This window comes from Octopus bimaculoides, chromosome 15, assembly GCF_046866305.1.
Source record: "Octopus bimaculoides isolate indiv1 chromosome 15, ASM4686630v1, whole genome shotgun sequence".
NCBI classification, from domain to species: domain Eukaryota; kingdom Metazoa; phylum Mollusca; class Cephalopoda; order Octopoda; family Octopodidae; genus Octopus; species Octopus bimaculoides.
This window is the reverse complement of record NC_142942.1, coordinates 39,155,582-39,180,581: the sequence shown is the minus strand read 5'-3', so window position 1 is coordinate 39,180,581 and position 25,000 is coordinate 39,155,582. Positions and strand designations below refer to the sequence as shown.

The 25,000-nt window shown below is 35.0% G+C and overlaps 2 protein-coding genes across 2 annotated transcripts in view; one reads left to right on the top strand and one right to left on the bottom strand.

Annotated features, from left to right (window-relative positions):
- Window positions 1-25,000, bottom strand: part of LOC149132500 (uncharacterized) — a 113,766-nt gene that overhangs the window by 14,886 nt on the left and 73,880 nt on the right. The window contains exons 5-6 of the mRNA XM_089363756.1: window positions 22,686-22,835; window positions 1,138-1,346 (exon numbers count right to left, since the gene is read on the bottom strand). Of these exons, the coding sequence (XP_089219882.1) occupies window positions 1,282-1,346; window positions 22,686-22,835 (215 nt within the window). The 3' untranslated portion in view covers window positions 1,138-1,281. The remainder of the gene's footprint in view (window positions 1-1,137; window positions 1,347-22,685; window positions 22,836-25,000) is intronic.
- LOC128249533 (chemotactile receptor for terpenes 1-like) lies at window positions 19,284-21,038 on the top strand. The gene has a single exon (XM_052973405.2). The coding sequence runs from the start codon at window positions 19,587-19,589 to the stop codon at window positions 20,751-20,753; it is 1,167 nt and encodes a 388-aa protein (XP_052829365.2). The 5' UTR covers window positions 19,284-19,586; the 3' UTR covers window positions 20,754-21,038.

Sequence of the window (25,000 nt, the reverse complement as noted above, 5' to 3'; positions counted from 1 at the left end):
CAGCGTCTGTGAGGATAACAGCACCATGACGCAATTCAGTCTGCCAGAAACCTGGAAATTTGGAAACGAAATGCAGTGCAATCATTTCAGAGTATTTGTGTGCCAGTGTGAGGACAGTGCGCTCTGATGAAATGTACGGAGTGTGATAATAATCAAACAACCAATCAGCATCATGGTGTTTGGAGTGATACTAGCAAAGACTTGCATCAATTGCTTGGATGAGGTAATGAAACTCTGCGCCAAGAGAATGACTTCAGGAAGACCCTATATCTGGCTGCAGGAGTCTACACCATGCAACACAGACAGGAGGCCCAGTCATGGGTATCAGACAATTTTTGTAGTCACATCACCTCTAACTCACCAAACTGCCACCCCCTTCATTAATATGCGTGGGACACAGTTGAGCTAGAGACCAAGAAAATTCCTCGTAATAACAAAGATGAACAGAAGGCAAGAATTATGGCAGCATTCACCAACTTAAGCGAAGAGACCGTCCAGAGGACTTGCAGGAGATTCCGAAGTCTTCTGGAGGCCATGGTTGAAGCCAATGCCGATTTTTACTGGATGAATTTAGTCTTTCTTATTTCAATATATTTTAATGTAATTTTTGTAAATATATCTGTTAGAATGAGATGTTAGTGTTATTTTCATTTTAGCGTAATTTAGACGACAGTTTATTCACCGCATCCTGTTAAATATATATATATATATATATATATATATATATATATATATATATATATATATATATATATATATATATATATATATATATATATATATATATATATATATATATATATATATATATATATATATATATATACATATATATATATATATATATATATATATATAAATATATATATATATATATATATATATAAATAAATAAATATATATATATATATCGATATATATATATATATATATATATATATATATATATATATATATATATATATATATATATATATATATATATATATATATATATATGTATATGTATATGTATATGTGTATTTGTATATGTATATAAATATATATATATTCATGTCTATGTAAGATGTGAGTGAATTTTTTTACGTTAGAAATTGAAGCATGTTGAAATGAGACAAAAGAAAAATACATACCAACCTGGTATATATACGAGGGGGTACCAAGAAATAACTGGAAACTTTCTCTGTGGGATAAAACTTTTGTAGTTTAAGTTTCCACCGCTAGAAGCCACTTGATGCGATCCTCAGACATCAGTCTGTCACACAGTGTCGTTGTGTGAAATCATACTGCCAGAGTGCGTCTTTCTTTTTCAGTGTTTCTCCAGTTTTCGTCAATTTTTGGGATGGCTGAAACGAAGGAACAGTGTGCTTCCATGAAATTCTGATTTTTGCTAGGGAAAACGTTCTAACAGCTTACAAGGAATCTGTCATGAGTAAAATACATGTTTATGAGTAGTTTTCCCACTTTAGGATAGTCAAATGTCGCTTGAGGTCCGATGTCGCTCAGGGCGATGGTCGACCTCACGAACGAATGAAAACATTATGAAAAGTCATGAAATGATTTTGGAGAACCGTCACCGAACAATTGACGAACTTATTGATATGACTAGTGTGTACTGGAGCGAAGGATTGAGAATGAATAGAGATGCACCAAAATTTGTGCCTGCCTTACTCATGGAAGATTAAAAGCAGTCACGACTGAATGTGTGTCGGGAACTGAAAGAAGAGTTGGAAGATGATTTGGATCTTTTGTCGAAAGATCCATCACTGGTGACGAAAGCAGGTGCTACGGAATTTGCAAATGTGGAAGAGATGTAAAAAAAAAAAAAAAATACGACAGTGGCGTTAAGAGACATCACTTCACCAGAGTTCCAGCACTGAATAGCGGGAAAAGCCTTTGGACCAATTCATTACTTCAAATAGAAAATAATTTGAAAGCGATATAAGTATAAACATGCAAATCTAAGTGTATCAAGTAACATTGCAAAATTCATGTTTCTTTTTGGGTACCTCCTCATAGGTATATATACATACATACATACATACACACACACACACACATACACACACACACAAGCACACACAAACACATACACACACACACACACACACACACACATATATATATATATATCTGTGCGTGCATGCGAGGATATGCGCATATGGAGGCGTTTCGGTCTTATAGATTTTTCACAATTTTTTCTGTATTGCGGTGTTGCGCGCGTGTGTGTGCGGGTGTGTATGAGAGTATATATATATATATATATATATATATATATATATATATATATATATATATATATATATATATATATATGCGTGTATGTATGTATGTATGTATGTATATATTGGCGAATGTGTGTTTGAGCACGTGCGTGTTTCAAGCGAGGGTGCTTGAGTGTATACATATAGGCGCATGTATGGATAGGTGCGCTTACGCGAATACTGGGGACTTTTTACTTTTTACCCCTTTGCCTTTACTTTCATCCCTTACTTAGCGGTCTATAGCTATTTTGTCTTAATAACGGTCAGCCACACAGTAACTTCCCTTTGTTTAACGGTCATTTTCATATGAATTTTCAATAACCAGATAACTGAAGAGATGGCTGCGTGGGTTTCCGCCCCGGCATCCGAAACTCTGCGTTTTATCATGGCTACCGAATAATTGTCACATATTTTTTACTTATATAGGCGTAGGAGTGGCTCTGTGGTATGTAGCTTGCTTACCAACCATATAGTTCCGAGTTCAGTCCCACTGCGTGACACTCTAGGTAAGTGTCTTCTACTATAGCTTCGGGCCGACCAAAGCCTTGTGAGCAGATTTGTACACGGAAACTGAAAGAAGCCCGTCGTATATATGTATATGTATGTGTGTATATGTGTGTGTGTTTGTGTGTCTGTGTTTGTCCCCCCAACATCGCTTGACCACCGATGCTGGTGTGTTTATGTTCCTGTAACTTAGTAATAAGTACTAGGCTTACAAAGAATAAGCCCTTGGGTCGATTTGCTTGACTAAAGGTGGTGCTCCAGCATGGCCGCAGTCAAATGACTGAAACAAGTAAAAGAGTATATATATATATATATATATATATATATATATATATATATATATATATATATATATATGTCTGAGTGTGTGTGTGTGTGTGTGTGTGTGTATTATATGAGCAAAATTTTGTGACTTTTCAAGGACATTGAAAACTACATTCCTTTTAATTGCAGTGTGTCAATAAGTCCTACTGTAGAGAAAAATGGAAGATACTGCAGGAAGAACAGAAAGCAATACTAATGAAACACAGTATAGCGAAAAGGAGAGGAAGAAGGACGATGAATAGATATAAGGTAAAGATAACAGAGCGAAATTCCTATTCATTAATATTACAAAACGCAGATGCGAATTAGGGGTTAGATTGCTAGGGGAATAAACAAGATTCATAAATTACTAATTATTTAAGTGTATTCAGTAATAAACAAGGGCAAATCTTTTCAATGTGATTTTTCACAACGAGATCAGATCGGTTTGCTTGTATCTTCCAATCTGATGAAAAGTGAAGTTCCAAAGCATTGTAACGTCGACACGCTAGGCAACATCTGGTGGGTTAAAGTCCCACGAAACGTTTTTGTGTGAGGGAAGTTGTATGTGTAGAAAATTGACAAGTGTATGTACTGAGCTGCTCTGTCATGCATTTGCAGTGCCAGACTGCTGCATCCATTGATTTTTGTGGTTGATTGTCTCAAAGTGCTTTTTTGCAGGCAGCACTTTGTCTTTATATGTGAATAATATCCTTTGCACTTTAATAGTGATTTAACTTTTCCCAATCTAGATTCCATGAGTACTCTTCCTGGCTTAATGTTTCCTAATGTGCTGTGCCTATGAGGCAGACATAAATAGCCTTTGCGATCAAAATATAATTAATATTTTATGAGTAATATTCATTTCTGTACTAACACCTGGAGACAGAGATCAAATATGTTGCTTTAATTTTGCTTTCGTTGAATTTATTACAGGAAATTATTGTCATGTATACACACCCACTGTATTGAAGTGATTTTACTGCATACAGTTTCAATTGCACATGTCATTGAGTTTTTGATGTATATGTATAAATATAGGCTATTATCACCTACAATATATGCGTGGGAATTATATATTATAATTATATATTATAAAATGGTACTGATTATATTTCGGAACTTCTTGTATTAAAATAAAAGTGTACACTTTGTTATATTTGTATATTCCTATATGTATCTATTGGGTTGAGGAATAATGCAGGAGCGTTTCTTTTTCAAATTTAAGAATGCACACAGAAAAATGGCAAAATGTTTTATGTTATTTGAAAGAGAATTGTTTGCTCTACAAGATACTATGCTTTGATCTTCTAATTTTATTGATTTGTGTGTATTTTCAGATCAGTAAAATGGAATGTCAAGTGAAGAAATCTGAGCATGTTCGATACCATTTACTTTTTGCATTTGATTGAGGAGATCAAAGCTGCTCGTTAGATTTGTGCAGTGTATGGAGAAGGAGCAATGACTCAAACTACTGTTGGTTTTCGCCCTTCAAAATGGGAATGTTTGCCTCGAGGACAGATCACAAACCGATGGACCAACTGAGATCGATGAAGAACGATTGAATCAATATCTTCAAGAAAATCCACGGCAAACAACCAGAGAATTGGAGATGGATTGTGATAAAAAAAAAACTGTGGTGAACCACCTTCACTCAATGGGCAAGGTTCATGTAAGTCAAATTGGCCGACCGGTCTGTGATCCGTCTTTCAGGTCAAAATGCTAATTTTTGAGGCGCAAAAAACAATGGCGTGTGGTACTTTGAGGCATAGCTCCTTCTCCATACACAGTACAAATATCACAAGCAGCTCCGGTGGGCTTAACACAGCGATTAAATGTAAAGAGCAAATGGTGTCGAAAATGTCCACTTGGTATTCCATTATTTTAATGATCTGAAAATATAAAAAAAATCAATAAAATTTACAAATCAAAACACGTTAACTTGTAGAGCAAAACATTCTCTTTGAAATAAAATAAAAACTTCTGCAAGTGCGTTTCATTCGTTTGTGCATTTTTAAATTCGAAAAACAACACTCATGAATTATTCCTCAACCCAATATATCTATATAAGACACACTGAGACAAATTTTGTCTGCATCCGTGTGTGTTTGTGTGTATGTATATGTGTGTGTATGTGTGTGTGTGTGTGTGTGTGTACTTGTTTCTACACCACAGATTGCCGCAACAGAAACACAAAAAAAAAAAGAAAGTGAAATAAACTATTATCAGCACAGAAGTCATCAATGAAGTTAATGCTTCTGGGTTATCAGCAATTTCAATAGGTAATATATTATTCATTGCCTAATATATTTGTTCAGGAATTGGCTCCCAAGACTTCCTGAAGTAGTTGTCCAAACACAAAATTACAGAAATGCAAGTTAAAAGTGAAAAATATCGACTTGTATTGGTTTTATAACTTGAATTGTTTGACTTTATAATACATAAAAGTATATATATATATGTGTGGGGAGGAGCGTGTGCATGTATATTTATATATCTGTGTGCGTGTGTTTGTGTGTGTGTGTGTGTGTGTGTGTGTGTGTGTGTGTGTGTGTGTGTGTGATCAATAAATATCCAGACTTTACCCACAGTAACAAAGCTACAATGCGCACTAAGTTTTGACGTTCTAGTTCACTTTTCGATTTTTACAGCAATACTTGGAAGGAACATGTCTAGTGTGTGATCGTCACATTCACCACGACAGAGAAATTGGAGCAGAGAATCTGCATCAAATTTTGTCAAAATCATGGCGATACCTGCTCAGAAGCCGACACACAGTTGTAGAAAGTGTATGAGAGGAGTATATGAGCCGCACACAAGTGTACGAGTGGTTCAGCTGTTTACAAGATGGCTGAAGAAAATGGCGATATTGCCGAACGTTCTGGGAGACCCGCAACCAGCAGAACTCAGAAAAAAACATCGCATATGTGCGTGCACGTCTGACGGAAAATCATCGAATCACCATCCGTGAGTCATCAGAGGATGTGCAGATTTGGTTCAGCTCAGTCCGTTATCACAGAAGATTTGGGTCGGAGACCCATGTCTGCCAAAATTGCTTTCAAAAACATAAAAACGCTCGGGTTTCAGTTGCACAAGATCTCGTTGAACGATGAAAACTTTTTGTAAACTGTCATAAGAGGTGATGAATAATTTTCTATGGCTATGACGCTGAAACGAAAGATCCGTCCTTGCAATGGAAAGCACCAACCTATCCTAGACTGAAGAAAGCACGAATGAGTCGAAGCAATGTGAACACACTATCGACCGTTTTCTTCGATTACAAGGGTATTGTTCATCACGAGTATGTTCCACTTGGTCACACAGTAAACAAGGGGAACTGCCATGACGTTTTCCCCGAAGCTATTCGTAGGAAAATGACACAATTGCATGTGTCCGGTATCTGTCAATTGCACCATGACAACGCACTTGGCTATTCAGCGGCAGTTGTTTTGCTAGACAAAGCATTCTCCAGGTCCGACAGCCACTGCATTACCCAGGTTCTGCTCCTTGTGACTCTTTACTCTTTCCAAAATCAAATCTCGCTTGAAAGGAAGATTTCAGGACGTCTGTGAAATTAAAGTGAATACAATGTGGCATCCGTGGATTATCCCAGAAAACGAGATCCAAGAATGCTTCCATCGATGGAAACAGCGCTAGATTAAGTGTGTGGCTTCCGAAGGAGAGTACTGTAAAGGAGATTAAGTGCCAAATTGGTGTTGTAGTTTTGTTTTTATAACACCAGTCTACATACTTATGATCAGACCTCATACACATACTCATCTATGAATATTTATTTATTCATACTGTGTATACGCATTCTTTGTACACACACTCACAGATATATCACCAAGTACTCCGAATTGAATGTGGAAATGGCAAGACTGTATGGGATGCGAGGGGGTAATGTAAAATGATGCCACTGGTGATCGGAGTGTATAAACATCTTGAAATAGAAATTAGCAAAATGTGGAACCTCAAGACAAAGGCAATAACTATTGGTATAGGTGCCCTAGGAATGATAGCAAAAGGGGCTAAATGCTACCTAGCTCATATACCAGGAACCCCCCAAATGGCAGAAATTCAAACGATAGTTCTCATGGGAAGTGCCCAAATCCTACGTAAATTACTGTCTTATGTAATCTCAAATTATAAAACAAACTCATAATTTTCTTATGTTTTCTTAAACATTCTCTAGACAATACTATGTGCAAAAACAAATATGATGACACCCGAGGCATAAGAGCGACATGAAGATGTAAATTGTTGTCTCTTGAGGACTCTGGGTAAGACATGGGGTCAACTTGTACAACTACAAAGCCAAAGTGAAACTTATAATAATAATAATAATAATAATAATAATAATAATAATAATAATAATAATAATAATAAGGAAGTTTGCACTAACTCTGGATTAGATGAAGAACCTGAAGCATCTGCCACTAAACAAGCAGAATGAATCAATCCGATTGCAAAATGACGAGTAGAAACAAACTGAGAAGCGGTGGAGACAGAAGCCTCTAAATGGATAGTATATTGTTCCAAATCGAAATGATTATGGAGCCAAAGCAATAACCCATGAGTTGCTGAGAAGTTTAGGACTGAAAGCAGAGACGTAAGGTTTCATATTAGTGGCACAAAATAATCACAGCTTGCTTACACGAAAATATCAATCAAATGTTCTATGAAACGGTTCTATGAAACGGTTCTGCCTCTAAATGCCGCCTTTGCGATAAATTTGATGAAACAATAGATTATGTCATTTCGGGATGTCCTGTGTTGACACCAAACGAACACAAAATTCACCACAATAGTACAGGACAGTATCGACCTTGGAAAACATGTAAACCCTACAAAATCGGTACTCCTGCTTACTGGTATGCAAATCGTCCTCAGCCAGTTGTTGAATGTAGAAATGTGACTACCCTCTGGGATGTTGCAGTCAACACTGGCAAAATAACCCAAGCTAAACGATCTGGCATAATTATTAAAGACAAGGAAGAAAATAGACGTGTTTTCGCTGATATGTAAAGGAATTTGACAAAGTAAGTTCATATAAAAGTGTGTCCCAGCAAGTGATTGCAACAAACATGCAGACTAAAAGCAAATAACAAAAACAACAGGAAGAAGAAGAAGAAGAAGAAGAAGAAGAAGAAGAAGAAGAAGAAGAAGAAGAAGAAGAAGAAGAAGAAGAAGAAGAAGAAGAAGAAGAAGAAGAAGAAGAAGAAGAAGAAGAATCCTTTCTCTACTAACCAGAATTGATCTAGAAAATGAGCACTGTAACTACAGATCAATACGCTACGACATTACATAAATAAAATGATAACATGTAATCAACGTGTGGTAACAGAAAATAAAGAAAGAAAAAGTGTAAACAGAAAAATATCCTCAATAGTGGGGATAATACATACAGTTACCCGCACAGACCCAAGCAAAAACGGAGTCTCCCTCACCATTATGATAATCGCTCCTTCCCGCTTGTTTTCTTTGCATCATTCTCAAATACCAGGTCATCCCATAAGTTCTGTCCAAATTTTGAACAACGAAAACAATTGATCAAATGTTATATTTAATTGAAATTTCATCACCGATGTACTTTATTGATTATGAATTCTTTCATAATCAGGGAATCTATGACTTCCTTCCATCTATTTACAAACTGTTTAATCCCATCAATGTAAAATTCTTTCGGTTTCAAAGGGAAGAACTCTGAAATGTCATTTTCGACCTCCTCTTGGCTTGCGAAAGTTTTGTCCCCCAAATGATTCTGTAAACTACGAAACAAATGGTAGTCTGAAGGAACAAGGTCCGGAGAATAATGTGAATGAGGAATGTTTTCCCCACCAAGCTCTACCATCTTCTGTGATGTAATCTTTGCAGTGTGGTGTCACGCATTGTCCTGATGAACTATCACTCCTTTTCGATCCACTAAAGCGGGTTTTTTCTTCAAAACTTTGTTCAAACGCTCTAATTGCTGATAGTAGACTTGAGCATTGATTGTTGCATCTCTCAGATAGAGACAAGAGCCTTTTTCCGATGAAGTTCCCTTCTCGGTTGTGGTTGAGCTTTTTCCCTTTTACCAAGCCACTGTTTACGACGTTTAACATTTCGATAGAAGATCCATTTTTCGTCACCAGTCACAAGTCTATCGAAAATAGGTGAAATGAGTTCGCGAGAATGGATAGAAGAGCAGATGTCAACTCGGGATTTGCGGTTGCTTTCGGACAATTCATGAGGTACCCACTTTCCAAGTTTAGGAAACTTTCTAAGTTGTTGAAGATGACGATGAACAGTTGTATGGTTCGAACGAAGCTCTATTGCCAATTCTGCAACTGATAATGCAGGATTTTCTTCACGTAATGCCTCAAGGTGCTTATCATCAAACTCAATTGGACGTCCTGTTCAATCTTCATCTTCAAGGCTGAAATCTGCACTTCTGAATTTTACAAACCATCTTCTGCAAGTTATTTCATTCAACCATTCTTTCCCATAAACTGAGTGTAATTTTCGAGTAGCTTTGACTGCAGAGTTTCCTTTTTTGTTTTCATAAAGCATTATGTGCCTCAATGCTCTTTAGATACTTCCATGTTAGAAAGGGTTTTAATAAAAAAAAAATAATTCTATTATTATGAAAAATAATATTTAATTAGTTCAAATGTACACAAATGCATAAAATTAATTTTTAATTCCATTAGACATTCTAAAATACTCTTAAATTTCATTTAATTTTAAAAAAGGTAAATCGGACAGAACATACGGGATGCCCTGATACACTGAGGCCAGTAATTTTATACCTATACTCATTTTCCTTTTGAAGTGAAATGTGGAAAAAAATCGATGAGGACTTGGGGAAGTAGGATGTTATCTGTCTTCAGTAGTTTTTCATACCTCAACTACACAACTTTCCTCTCCAAAGCCATCAGACTGATAAAACAACTGCCCAGCCATCTTGGTCAAACAAATTTGGCGACAAGCGATTCGAAACTGAAAACACGATCTGATAAGATCTAAATCACACTACTAATATGTTAATTGAATTCAACTTGTAAATAGGCAGAAATTATAAGCTAAAGAAAAAATACGCAACCGACAAATGAGTACTTATCGAAAGAAATAAAATAAAACATTTTCTATAAGTGTCCTTAAGATATTTTTCGAATCGCATAAAGTTTGCATTAGAACATTCTTCACAAAAACTTGCATTTACTTCTATCTTAACAGAAAAATCTTTTTACATGGTTGACCTCTCTTTCACTTTCATTTATCCATTTATCTACCTATCTATATCTATGTGTCTGTATGTATGTCTGTCTGTCTGTATGTCTGTCTGTCTGTATGTCTGTCTGTCTGTCTGTCTGTCTGTCTCTCTATCTTTCTATATGTATATATATATATATATATTTTTAAAATAACGTTGACCACTAACGTGGACAATTAATGTGCTAGAAATAGATCACATCTTGTGTCTATTAAGACCTAAATTGTTCTCAACATGAAATATAGCAACAATCCAAAACGTAAGCGGGCAAGACTGCAGATAATATTTCTGAATCTCTTTGATTCTTTAGATGTGCTGGCCTCCTGATAATTAATCAATATTAATTAATATGTGATTAATTACCAGATTTTATAATAATATTATATATATATATATATATATATATATATATATATATATATAACAATTAGAAAATGGAGGATAATATGCTGAACCCAACTACTTGCGGACGGTGTATCCCGTTGAATTCATTAATTTAATTCATAGCAAAAGTGACAAAAAAAAAGGGAGAAAAGAAAACGAAAGAAAGAACCAAAGCACATGTGTCTATGGCAGACTATGTTATTTTGCCAACATGGTTTAGATATAGAAGTACAAAGTACATAAGGAATTAGAGGATGAACAGAAGTTTAATCTTACAGCTGTTTCGGCCTAGTTTTAGCAAGCCCCATTCTATCCGAATATTCCTTTCCGGAGTGATTATCGGATGACATTTTGAAATGGGGTTACATGCCCGAACCTCTAGGCCTCTTCAGAGATTCACAAAAGGTTACATACAAATGTAGAGCAAGAGGTAAAAACAGAGGTGTGGTAGAGACCAGAAGAAAAACAACAGCAAAAATAAGATAAAAATAAAAATAAAAATAAAAAATAAAATTGAAATCAAAATATAAATAAAAATAAAAATAAAAATAGAAATAAGGGTACAGCAGGAAAAAAAAATAATAATAACAATAAATAATACCTAAATGAAGGTATAGCATGTGGGACATGCAAAAATATAAAAAAAGATATATGCCAAAAAACCCTTAAAAATACAAGGCACCCAAAAAGCCTACAAACATTATAGATAGGTTCGCTATAGGCACACCAATGCACATCAATATGTGTGGGTCCGTGTGCACAGCATTACTCGGATGTCCCCTTACATACGGATGTAATGATAGTTGGCCACACAGTTGTGTATGTATGAATAAGTATGGGTATATGTGAGGGGACATAATGTGTATAAGGATGTATATCTGGATATGTATAGATGAGAATGTATTTATCCTCATTGTTACTGTTGTGGCTATAGAATTAAGAGATGTGTGGCTGCGCGCATGCATATGTATATACATACACGCACGCATGAGCGAGTGTACGGGGGATATACATAGCACGCGTGTGTGTGGGGGGGGGATGCGCAGGCCGGCTAGCATCCTGACCGGCCAGTGGCTATCCAACCGTAGCTAAGCGTAGGCAGTTTAAAACAATAGTTGCCCAATTGGAAGGAGGAAGTTAACGGTAGTAATTAACCCTCCCCCATTACCAGCAGAATGGTAGAGCCGTTGGAAGAGGCAACAGGATATCTTACACCGCTAAGTTTGAAAGTTTGGCATATTATTGTTGTTGTTGTTGTTGTTACCATCATCGTCACCATCACTGTTATTGCTACTAGAACATTAATAACTTGTATAAAATGAACTTCTACATAGAACCTTCCAATATATACAGAAATGACACACACACACTCAACAAAACTTCCTTTCTAAAAAACACTTACAGCTTTCTAGATACGGCTAATAGAGCTGGTACCACAAACCACGTATGTGTGGAATGTTTGCCTATAAAAACTTGTATATGCACACATGAGAGTAAGGGAACATCCGAGTAAGGCTGTGCACACGAACCCACACATATAGATGTGCATTGGTGTGCCTATAGCGACCTATCTATAATGTTTGTAGGCTTTTTGGGTGCCTTGTATTTTTAAGGGTTTTTTGGCATATATCTTTTTTATATTTTTGCATGTCCCACATGCTATACCCTCATTTATGTATTCTTTATTGCTATTATTTTTTTTCCTGCTGTACCCTTATTTTTATTTTTATTTTTATTTTTATTTATATTTTGATTTCAATTTTATTTTTTATTTTTATTTTTATCTTATTTTTGCTGTTGTTTTTCTTCTGGTCTCTAACACACCTCTGTTTTTACCTCTTGCTCTACATTTGTATGTAACACTTTGTGAATCTCTGAAGAGGCCTAGAGGTTCGGGCATGTAACCCCATTTCAAAATGTCATCCGATAATCACTCCGGAAAGGAATATTCGGATAGAATGGGGCTTGCTAAAACTAGGCCGAAACAGCTGTAAGATTATACTTCTGTTCATCCTCTAATTCCTTATGTACTTTGTACTTCTATATCTAAACCATGTTGGAAAAATAACATAGTCTGCCATAGACACATGTGCTTTGGGTCTTTCTTTCTTTTTCTTTTCTCCCTTTTTTTTTGTCACTTTTGCTATGAATTAAATTAATGAATTCAACGGGATACACCGTCTGCAAGTAGTTGGGTTCAGCATATTACCCTCTGTTTTCTAATTGTTACACAAATTTTGGGTAAAACCTCCACGTTTACCCGCTCCCATTGATTACACCTAGTATAGCACTAGTGTAGCAATAATTGGGTACCCTCCCAGCAGTATACTGGATAGATACTATCCCTTAGTGGGTTGAACCCCCAACCCCTAACTCTCTCACGTTATATATATATATATATATATATATATATATATATATATATATATTCTTTTATTCTTTTCTTTTATTGTGTCAGTCATTTGAGTGCGACCATGCTGCAGTACCTCCTTGAAGGGTCTTTTTAGTCTACTACTTATTCTATCCCATTCTTATGCTGAACAGCTATGTCATGGGGAAGTTAACACACCAATACCGGTTGTTAAGCGGTGTTGTGGTAGAATAAACACAAAAACAAAGACACATGAATACACGGATATATATATATGTGTGTGTGTGTGTAAGTACGATGGGCTTCTTTAAGTTTCCGTCTATCAAATCCACTCAGCATGCTTTGAGCAGGTGAGGCTATAGTAAAAGTCACGTTCCCAGGTATACTGGACCCGGAAACATGTGGTTGGCAAACAAGCTTCTTGCCACACAGCTACGCATCATACACCTACATACTCACACGCACGCACACACACACACACACACACAGACAGACAGACAGATAGATAGACAGACAGATAGATAGATAGATAGATAGATAGATAGCTAGATAGATAGATAGATAGATAGATAGATAGATAGATCAAGAGAGAGAGAGGAGAGAGAGAAAGCGCTATGGAGACAAAGATACATGTAGATAGACATTAATTAAAATATCTTATATTTACTTTATTGTATATTATATCTTCGAGGACTACTAAAAAATATTTCCTGTTAGGAAATATAAATACTTCAAAATCTTTCTTTAGTATCGACTTTCCAAACGGTTTTCTAGTATTCTTTACAGACAAAAAAAAACCCCAAAAAAAAAACAATATCAAAAGTAGTGAAAGATAATGCATTATTGTAAATGTATAGTCACCAAAAGAAACATTCAAATATAGACTGTATTTCCTCTTAACATGTGTGAAAAGTAAGAATAACAAAAATTATACTGAAAATATTCAAAGATGTTTTGAAGTTATATGCGTGTTCTTACTACTCATTCATTGCAAATAAAAGTGGAATTCAATTGCTGCAATTGAAAATTACTTAGGTAATTCAAGATTACGACATAACTTACATTAAAACTTTACTGTTTTGATTGTGAAATACTTGTAGAAAATATAGCTATAAGGGCTATCTTTAAGCGGGCATAAATTCGTCTTGCAGCACCTACATCTAACATCTTAAATACTGGCAGACAAAAAGAGAAAGAAAAAGAAGAGCAGATTGGAAATGACGATCACTTCTCAAAACACAAGAATGCTATTTGTAACAATGCGATGGCGGATTATATATTCAGGCGTGTAAATTTTAACAATTACAGTAATCCCTCGACTATCGCGGGTGCTACGTTCCCCCGCCCCCACGCAATAGGTGAAAATTCGCGTAGTAGAAACAGTACTTTTATTGTATATTTTATTTAATTTTTTTATAATTTGTATATATTTATTTTATTATAAATGCAAAACCACACCACAGAGTAATGGACGACAGGCTTAGATAATAAACAGCGAAAGGTGAACTGCGATATGGTGAGGGATTACTCTACAGGTTGCGGCCGAAGTAACGGCCTTTTTTTTTTTGTACAATTTTTATAGTTTTCTACTTTCAACAAGATGGTGCACCATCTCACTATGGTTAAAACGTTCAAGAATGGTTAAAACTTAATTTTGTGGTGAGCTGGATAGCACAACGTGGAGAGATTAAGTGGTCTTCACGATCATCAGACCCAACACCATCTGGCTTTTTCTTGTGGGTGTATTGAAAGATCATTTTTACTCCCTGAAACCGAAATCAATTCAAGAATTAAAACAAGCAACTTCTGATAAATGTTCTGCAATTAACGTGGAAATGTGTAAAAAGGTTTGTAGAAGTGTTGCTTGTAGTGTTCAGCATTGTGCTGAAAACGAAGGGGAGCGTTTTGAACATGTTAATTAAATTTTCCAATTATGAATTATGATTTTGATGGAGCATACTGCAATTTATTTTTATCTGTTCTTTTTTTCGTTTCTTTTACTACTCTAATAATTTTTTGTACAATAAGAAATTACTAAATACACGAAAATATTGTACAAGGAAAATTACTAAATAAAAAAAGGACGTTAATTATGCTGCACACAGTATAATAATTCATATGTGCACTCTTAAACCAAAGCATGATAAAGCATGATTGGTGTAATCAGCTTATTCGAAAAAGCCGGTACGCCGAAGATTCTTTTCTTAGTCAATTCAAATGTATATATCAGTTCTTAAAAATCGTAAGAATCCTAAGATTTTCCAGCCGGTTATATCCATACTGAAGTGAATGACAGCAAGAAGTATTTATAGCATTTTATACATGAGGTATTGTCATATTATTGAAGGTCATTATTATTAACTGTTTCTTTTTACGCAGGTATTATTTAACTGTCTTACACACCCACACACCCACATATATTTATGAATGTATGAATCTATGTATGCATGTTTTCTCTGTATGAACGTATGAAACTCAGACATGTGTGACTGTGAAATATGTTTTGATTTTATTATGTCAGAGATAAATTTTGACAGATCTGATGAAGTAAATTTCTTGAATGCACTTTGATCACAGTTTATGGGTCGTTGTCATGTGTTCTGGTAGTGGGCGTGTCTAGCAGGTCGATATTTTAGGGCTTGACATGTCTAACACTGTGTATGCCCTCCCTGGGTGTTTACAACGATAATACGCCATCGGTACATGGAGTGAATGCGGCGGTTCACAAAAGCCATTGGCACCTGTGCCTACACCCTCAGGAAAGTTGCTTGCAGTTCTACACGAGTTGTCGACCTTGGGACCTCCTGGTTCAGCGGTCTCTGGATTTCATCTCAGAGGTGTTCAATTGGGTTGAAATCCGGGCTGAGAGACGACTACGACATGTTTCTGCTGTTGTGCTGACGAAGGAAGTTTATGGTGAACATGGCTCTGTGGAAGAGAGCATTGGCATGTTGGAACACGTGGCTATGGTGACGCGCAAAGAAAAGCTGGTCAACGTAGCGTTGCGCTGTGATGCCACTCCCTCTGCCTACAACATTTCGGAAGACATGGGGTCCAATTCTCTGACTGAGGCCAATAGCACCCCAAACCATGATGCTTTGGCCACCGCACGCGTTTCTCTCCATGACACATGCGTCTCAGTAGCGTTCACAGCCTCATACACCACACCCTCACTCTGCCATCCGAGGTAGAAACGCAGTACCGGCTCTCGTCAGAGAAGACCATCGACCTCCATTCTTGATGCCGCCAATGTCGGTGCTGTATAACGCACTGTAGTAGTGCCTGAAGCCGGAGGGAGATTAGGACAAGCCCTGGAGCAAGACAATGGCAACGCAGGTTATTGCTGGCCAGTCGACGTTGCACCGTGTCGTCGTTTATGGGTCATTATCCAGTGCCAATGTCTCGCTAGCTGTTACGCTCGCCGACATGAATCGATCACGGAGCTATCGCAGGTGGATGAAGCATGGTCACCGGGGGTGCCCTCTGCGGGCACGGTCTGCAGTGATGTTGCTGTTGTTGTGACGTTGTTGCAGGCGATATATTGTGCTGACATGAACATTGTAAGCTTTCGCAACAACCAGGGCACGCTGCTCTGCTTGTAATCGGTCCATAGCTTGTTTTGTCTGCTTGTTCTCTTGCGTCCAAATTAGGAATGAATTTCATTCTAGTCATAAAGGCCCAACATAGAAGGGACGGCACAAGGACAGACGAACACAAAGGTAGGGAAAATCGAATGACAAAATGTATAAAACATAAAATATGCGAATGTGGAATGACAGCTACTGGAGCCCACAACGCAAGCAACTTCATTTAACTCTTTTTTTCTTTTTTAGACTAATCTTAACAGATTTAGACACTGCTTTTCTTCATCTCCTTGATCTTTTGCCGGACTTACTACACAGATATGCCTAACGCATATCCATGACATCATATGATTCACAGAAAAAAATATATGTTTATGAAGCTATGAACTTACAATTTCATGGCTGAAGTTTGGAATAAAAAAATGTGTGAAATCTCGTAATTATGTGCACATACTCAAATAAGTATATAACGCATGATGCAGATGTGCAAGTGTTTGCATTTGTGAGGGTGTGTATATATGAGTGGGTGACTGTGTAAATGAACCTGATGTTCTCTAGTAATATACGGGTTCGCTGGAGCTCGTTAAGTGTAACCCGCGGCTAATTGAGCCGTTTATTTTATATGAGGCGCTATTAAAGTATTATTGTTCTACTTATCTTCTCAAATACCTCTTTTAAAACATCACTCTTCATTAAGATCGTCTTCATTAAGAGCATAGACTAGTCTTGCAAAGTAATTTTTCCAACTGTAGCGCTTAAAAGTACGATGAGAATTAGATTACAAAATTTACTGACTCGTTTGTTGGTCAGGTTTGCTTGTCCTCTGACAATCCTTTTCTAGTAGCTTTTCTTGTTTTCAGTCTTCCTGGAGTATTTTTTTTTCTTTTTTCGGCATTGTGGACGGTTCTGTCTACTTCAAATTTATCCTTATTTAGTTTGATGTTAATTTGTGTTGGTGTATCTTTTGAAATAAACTCCCTCCTAAAATATCTGTGAAAACGGAATACCTTTTTGAACTTTCAGTGAGCTTTTAAGAGAAATTTAAGCAGGTTAACGTGATTACTTCTAATTGATTAATATAAAATGAAAACTCGGAAACTGAGCAGATGTTAATATATAGATTCATTTTTGTGGAGACCATATGTATGCATGTCCACGCTCGCACACACACACACACACACACACACACACACACACACACACACACAGAGGCACATAAACACACAGTCCACTTTACGCACCTCAATGCAGCTCCGCGCATCCTGTTTCATTCATTGGGCATGAGTTAATCCGAGAATATATACAATGGTAATTTTCCAATACGCCACACAGTGGGATCGAATCACGGACTTCGTAGATATCGGAAAACTCTTTTATGATTCATGTATACCGCCTACAATTCATGTATATAATTATTAAGATTGAAATAATCACCGGCAGCTACAATTAATTCGTGCATGTACAAGCCTGTGTGTGAGTTTGTGTGTGTTTATGCCTCCGTGACCGTATGCGGGCGTGTTTGCGCGTGTAAATATACATTATATATCAAGGGGAGTGAAACGGAAAGACATATTATATGTATGTGTATACACATGTATATATATATATATATATATATATATATATATATATATAGGTGTGTGTAGAGAGAGAGACAAATGTAAATGCTATACATATACTACATGCACACACGCTCTCACACACACACATACACACACACACACACACATATATATATATATATATATATATATATATATATATATATATACATATATATATATATGCGTGTGCTTGTATACGTACACACACACACATATATATATGTGTGTGTGTATATATAAATAAATATGTATAAATATATGTGTGTGCATGTATATACATATATAAATATATATGGATATATTTTTGCACATTAATAGATTTTCATGCGTCTATATAGCTGTATGATTATATGTGTAACTATAAATGATCACACCCACTTTGACATACACTTAAGCACATAGATTCAGTTGATGCCATCATGCTTTATTTTCCTTTAAATAACTCTTAATTGGATGACAAGTCAGTTCAAAAGTAAGAGATATTGCTTATAGCCTACCTTTTTGTTCAGAAAGATCTATACTCATTGCTTATTCTCCAGCGTTAGGGTGTGTTACCTAAATGAATATCGCTTGCATTAAATAGTTATGGTTAGGTAACGGACGTAACTATCTTTCCATAAAAAGGCTGTTTTATTTGATTTATGGCCTAAATTACATATTTCATTAGGGACAAATGACGGAGATCTATTTACATAGCTCTCAAATAATCCATTAACATCCAGTTTTATAGATTTGCAATTCAGTTATTAGATATATACATGTGCATTCACCAACAACTAGATATATATGTGTGTGTTTGTGAGTGCAATTATAAATAAATGTATGTTTATACGTATATGTATTATAGTGTGTGTGTTTATGTATGCGTGTGTGTTTGTATGTGTATGTGTGTGCGTGAATGTGTGTCTGTGTGTGATATATCATTACTTCCTTAGAAGTATTTCCTTCAGATATAAATATCTCTCATTATATGCCAACGACGTATATTTCGTGTAGTCCATTGAGACGTTTTAATAAATATTTCATTCACAAATCCCAACATATGACTAAAGTTTGCTGTTAGTCTCCGTATTGATTTACCAGTCAGCAATTTATGCTTAAATGGAATATAAGAAGTGAGTAAGTAATGTGACAACATTATGTATTACACATTACACAATTTGTACATCAAATCCAGCTATTTTGTGTTTTAAATAAGAATGAAAATTTGCAGAATTTACATATTTCCCTGACATTAAATTCATATGTTGAACACCTCGGAAATCTGCTTTGTAGCCCGTATATTATAGTACAGTAAACACATAAAATTGTAAAAATATGTATGCTAAATACTTTTTATTTCTACCAACCGTCCTTGTGCTAGCAGAAGCATGTAACGAAGAAGTAATGTTACAGAAGGATTTGCTAAAAGATTACAATAAATATACGAGACCTGTACGAAATATAAATACAAGTGTATTTATTGATGTACATGCATCTCTAAATAGACTTTATGATTTCAATGCATTTAAAGGAATACTCGTTGGAGAAGTATATATTATACTGCGCTGGGAAGATGAATATCTTTTCTGGAACAAAACGGAATATGGAAACGCAGAAAGTATCATTTTACCTAAGACTAAAATATGGACACCAAATGTTTACATATGTAATGCTATCAAACTCATTGGCAATCATCGTTATGAACGTCAGGTTACGGTATGGCAGAATGGAGTAGTAGAAGAAGAATCGTTTTATACATACCAACTATTCTGTGGCGTTGACAATTCTCGATATCCGTTTGACGTACAAAATTGCCCCACGTATATATGCCTACCTTATCAAATGAACAACTTAACACTGATTAAATCACTTCGAACGGATCCAGTAAAAAATATGGAAGGATGGCATATTCACACGAGTACTGAACCGCCGATAACATACAATGATCAAGAATACGCAACTTTATCAATACGGTTAACTCGCACAGCTGTTATTAGCAGATTAATTATCATTTTACCGCCGATCATGCTGACGATTTTAATAACATGTGCGTTTTTCTTACCAGCATCTGCAGGAGAAAAAGTAACATTTTCAACAACTGTTTTTCTTTCTAATATGGTTTATTTAATCGACAATACTAGCTTACTATCAAATGAAGAAGAGAAAATGTGTTTGTTCCTGTTGTACCTAATGGGGCTGACAATCATGGGAGGATTTTCATGCATTAGTTCGATTTTGCTAAGTAGAGCCTATATTTATCAGAATGTACCGAGTACAACTTCGAAAATTAGTCCAATACCAGCAGCAATAACAGAGAACGAATCGAAAATAATTACTCAGAACACAAAATATTCCTTACAAAGAATATCATCATTAAAAGAGGGCAAAATCTCTGTGAATGGAATGACACGATGGGAAAAACTAGACAGATTCTTTTTTGTTCTGTCAACCACAATATTTATGACAATAACTTTGACTTTTGCCATACTTTATTCTCAATGAATTTGATTGACGTTTCAATAACTGTAAAACTGATGTTGTTTATTATATGTAAAAAGTATTTTAAAATGTTTGGAATTGCTCACCCGCATTTATACATAAGGACACTCGCACATGTGCGTACACACACACACACACACGCACACACACACACACACATACATAGGGAAAATAACCAATTTTCAAGAACTCATCGATGAAAATCCATATATACTTTATCTATAAGACTCAATTTAATTTTAATCTTTTATAAATTGATTTTAATTGAGTTTTTCACCTGTAATTTTGGATTTTGTCCCTAATATTATATATATATATATATATATATATATATATAAGTGTGTGTGTGTGTGTGTGAATATATATATATATATATATATATATTTATAAATATATATATTTATATGAGTGTGCGTGTGTATGCGTCCATGTATATATATATATACATACATATAAATGCATGTCTGTGTACTTGTGGAATTGTGAGTGTGCATATATACACCCCCCCCACACACACACAGGCATACACACACACAGGCATACACACACACACATATATATACATGATATATATATATATATATATCATGTATGTATATATATATGTGTGTGGGGGGGGGGGGTATATATGCACACTAACAATTCCAGAAGCACACAGACATGCATTTATATGTATACATGTATGTTTACATGTATGTATACACGAACATATTTCTAGACGTTGGTGTTGAAATATGCGTATATATTGAGTACTGAAGTTTAAGTGTTTGGCCGAATGAATTGTTTTTGCCAAGTGCAAGGTTCATCGAATGAAATATCTATAATCCTTCTGTTTTTCACCTTATATGATATGCACTAATTCACTTGTATATTCATTTGACGAAAAATTGATTGCTTATTGTCTTTATTAATTGTCGAGAATTTTGTAAGCTTTCATTCAATTAAATGTTATTCGTTCTTTTAATATTTGTAATTATATTTAGTTTCGACCGTGCTGAGACAAGGCCTTTAACCTTGCGTGTTGCGTGAAAAGACGCCTTTCAGATTCGTACTTATGAACCGGAAAGTTAGAGAAAATACGAAGTGTAACATGAATGAAACAAAATTTAAAAACTGTAAAATAGTTGTTATCTACATCCAATATATAATATATATATACATATATATATATATATATATATATATATATATATATATATATATATATATATATATATATATATTTAACGAGAGACAGAGACAGAGTGAGAGAGATTAAGAGAGGAAGAGTCGGATTGATAGAGTGAGAGAGGGAGAGTCTGAGTGAAAGAGAGAGAGACAATAAGAGTGAGAGAGATAGTGAAAGAGAGAATGAGAGAGAGAGAGAAATGCTATATATTTATGTATGCGTGTATATGTATATATTTCTGAACAATTTACTTATCTATTTAGTTTTTATTATTTTCTTGGCCCCTAATTTGCCTTTCATGTGTTCAGGGTCAATAAAACGAGAACCAGTTGAACACCGAGGTCGATGTAATTGACTAATCATCTTCCTCGAACTTGCTGGCCTTGTGTCAAAAACTGAATTCATAACTTCCCTTATCATCACCACATAAAAGCTACTTCTTATTTAAGCACAAAGCATCCCCTTTATTTCGCCGCCCTAGTAAAGCCCTATTAAAGGCGTTTCCACCATACTTATTGCACTTCAGGTATGTGTACACACATAACACATTCAACCTAGCTCCTACTATGATATGTGTTCTATCATAAAATTTATATGCCCTTATACTCACTTACCCACGAAGGCATTTTCACACAGTGGGACTAAAAGTGTATTCACAAACAACAGCTCCTGTCTTTGTTACGTACGCAGTGATACTTCTGCACCAGCAGACATCTATACACATATATTCACCACCACGCTAACAAATGCACTCACAGAATACTTACCTTTATGTCCGATTTTAGAGAGACAAACACCAAAGTACAAGCATCTAAACGGTAGCATTTCCAATGATAATCTTTGTATATTCCTCTCCCCATATTCTCCTCGGCATCCGTACACAACTCTGTCCTTTGAATTTCTTTCGTCATAACTTTCTGAAAAAATAAAACTTTCTACGATTTTAAAAGTTTCTACAAATAGGTTTCAGTTAGGATTGATTACGAGTATATCGGAATTTGTTGTGAAAATGTTTATAAGAGGAAGTCAGTTGAGAGTATTTTTGATAATTGCCATGCTGTGGAATTTGTTCCTCGTACGTTAAGATGTTTTAGATTACATTGAAGAAAAGAAATACTTTTGATGACTATTCTATCCTTACCCTTTTGGAAATTATTAAATGTGTCTGTCTGTTAAAATATAATTTCCTCGGTTTATAAGATACGGAAGAGCGATACCAACAATTTACCTCTGTAACATATTTGTTTCAAACTATGTCGGAAACAAGTATTTTTTAATTTTTTTTATAAATGTTCATTTAGCAAATTCCAGAAGTGAAAGAATGGAGAAATATTGAAATGTAATATTGTTTTCAACAGAATAGTAATCTAAATCATCAAGATATTCGACGAAACACATTTGATGTGCATGAAATAAGTAATCACACGTTTTTATCACATTAAATTGCAATATAATCGCTATCTACATAATCTGAAAAGGCATTTGTAGAAACTTTCTATAAGGAATACCCATTTTTTCTGGAAGGAATGGCAAAACAAATTCGAGACATGCAAAATAAGTGAAACTTTTCTCACCCATCTCTGAAATTATGTTCCCAAAATACCCCGAAAAAATTGTATACTATATGTAAAAGTCATTTGGGGAAACTTTCATTCAAACAAATATCTATTTTTCAAAACGTTATGATAACGCATACGTGGTAGGAACACACATATGTAGTTATGCCTTTTTCTCACAGAAATTCGATATTTGTATTTCTCAGTTATTTATGATTCTCTTTCCTTTTATTTTTCAAGTGAAGTGTTAACTTTCGGATACTAAAATATTCTATTCATGGCTTGAAGAATTGAACAAATACCATTTTTGTGAAACTTCCATCGTTCTATCTAGTCAATTTAAAGTATCTTCTCTTGCATTATTATGTATGTACCGATGTATATTAATATATATATATATATATATATATATATATATATATGTATGCGCACTCTACTACTATTACTATCACTTCACTGTCTATCTGTCTCCCTCTCTTGTTCTTCATCCTTTCTGTTTTTCTCTCTCACTCTTTCTCCTTGACCCTCTCGTCGCTGACACGTGACGAAAGGAATTATTTCTTTCTATCCGCTGGCTTCCTATAGAGAAAGCGTGATTTTTCTGTCTCTTGTCTCTTCTCTCATTCACGTCTACTAGCGTTCAAAAAAATAATAATTTTTCTATCGTCTTGGCCTATCAGCTCTTATTGTTTGTTTTCACTTTCTTGTTTATACTGTCTTATTCTCACTGTCCTGTTCTTGTTAACACTTTCACCCTCCGCAAAAAATTCCAAATTTTATTTGGTTTGCTTTGCTTGAAGGACTGTTCCAACGAAGTCGCGTATTGTCATTCCCTTCGAAACACGGAGTAAATAGATAGCGACAACTGATGAAGAGGAATATTCTTTATGTTGCATGTCTCGTTTCTCTGGGGTTTTTTTTCGTTGTTCGAATAAAAGTTCGTTTTCGTTTCTCATTGTGTTTAACGTTTTTTTTTTGTGATGTCCTGTACCCATATATGCGTGTATGTATACATATAGATGTAGCTATGGATATATGCATATATTTATATATTATTTATATTATTGTATGATCGAACGCGATGCATCCTTCTCCAAGTAAGTTTTTATCTATCTATCTATCTATCTATCTATCCATCTATGGTTTTAATTGATTAATATCAATTTCTACCCTTATTAATGAATTTTATATATATATATATATATATATATATATATATATATATATATATATATATATATATAATTTTATTTAAAAGAGTTCCAACTCTGTCTGTTGTTTATGTTTTATTTATATTCTTGTAAAATTAATGTGGGATATAGAATATGGAAGATACAATATATAATATAAAAATGGATGGTACAATGAAATAAAGTATTGAATGTCTTATTGAATATATGGAATATGTCTTATTGAATATATGAAATATTGAGTGTTCAATATAAAGGATTAAATGTAAAGGCGAATACGTATTTTCTATACCTTGTGGTATTTCATCATGGCCGGTATGACAGACTTTAACAGAC

Coding starts and splice junctions, on each gene's coding strand:
- LOC128249533 (XM_052973405.2), top strand. CDS start 19,587: ATGTATGCTAAATACTTTTTATTTCTACCAACCGTCCTTGTGCTAGCA.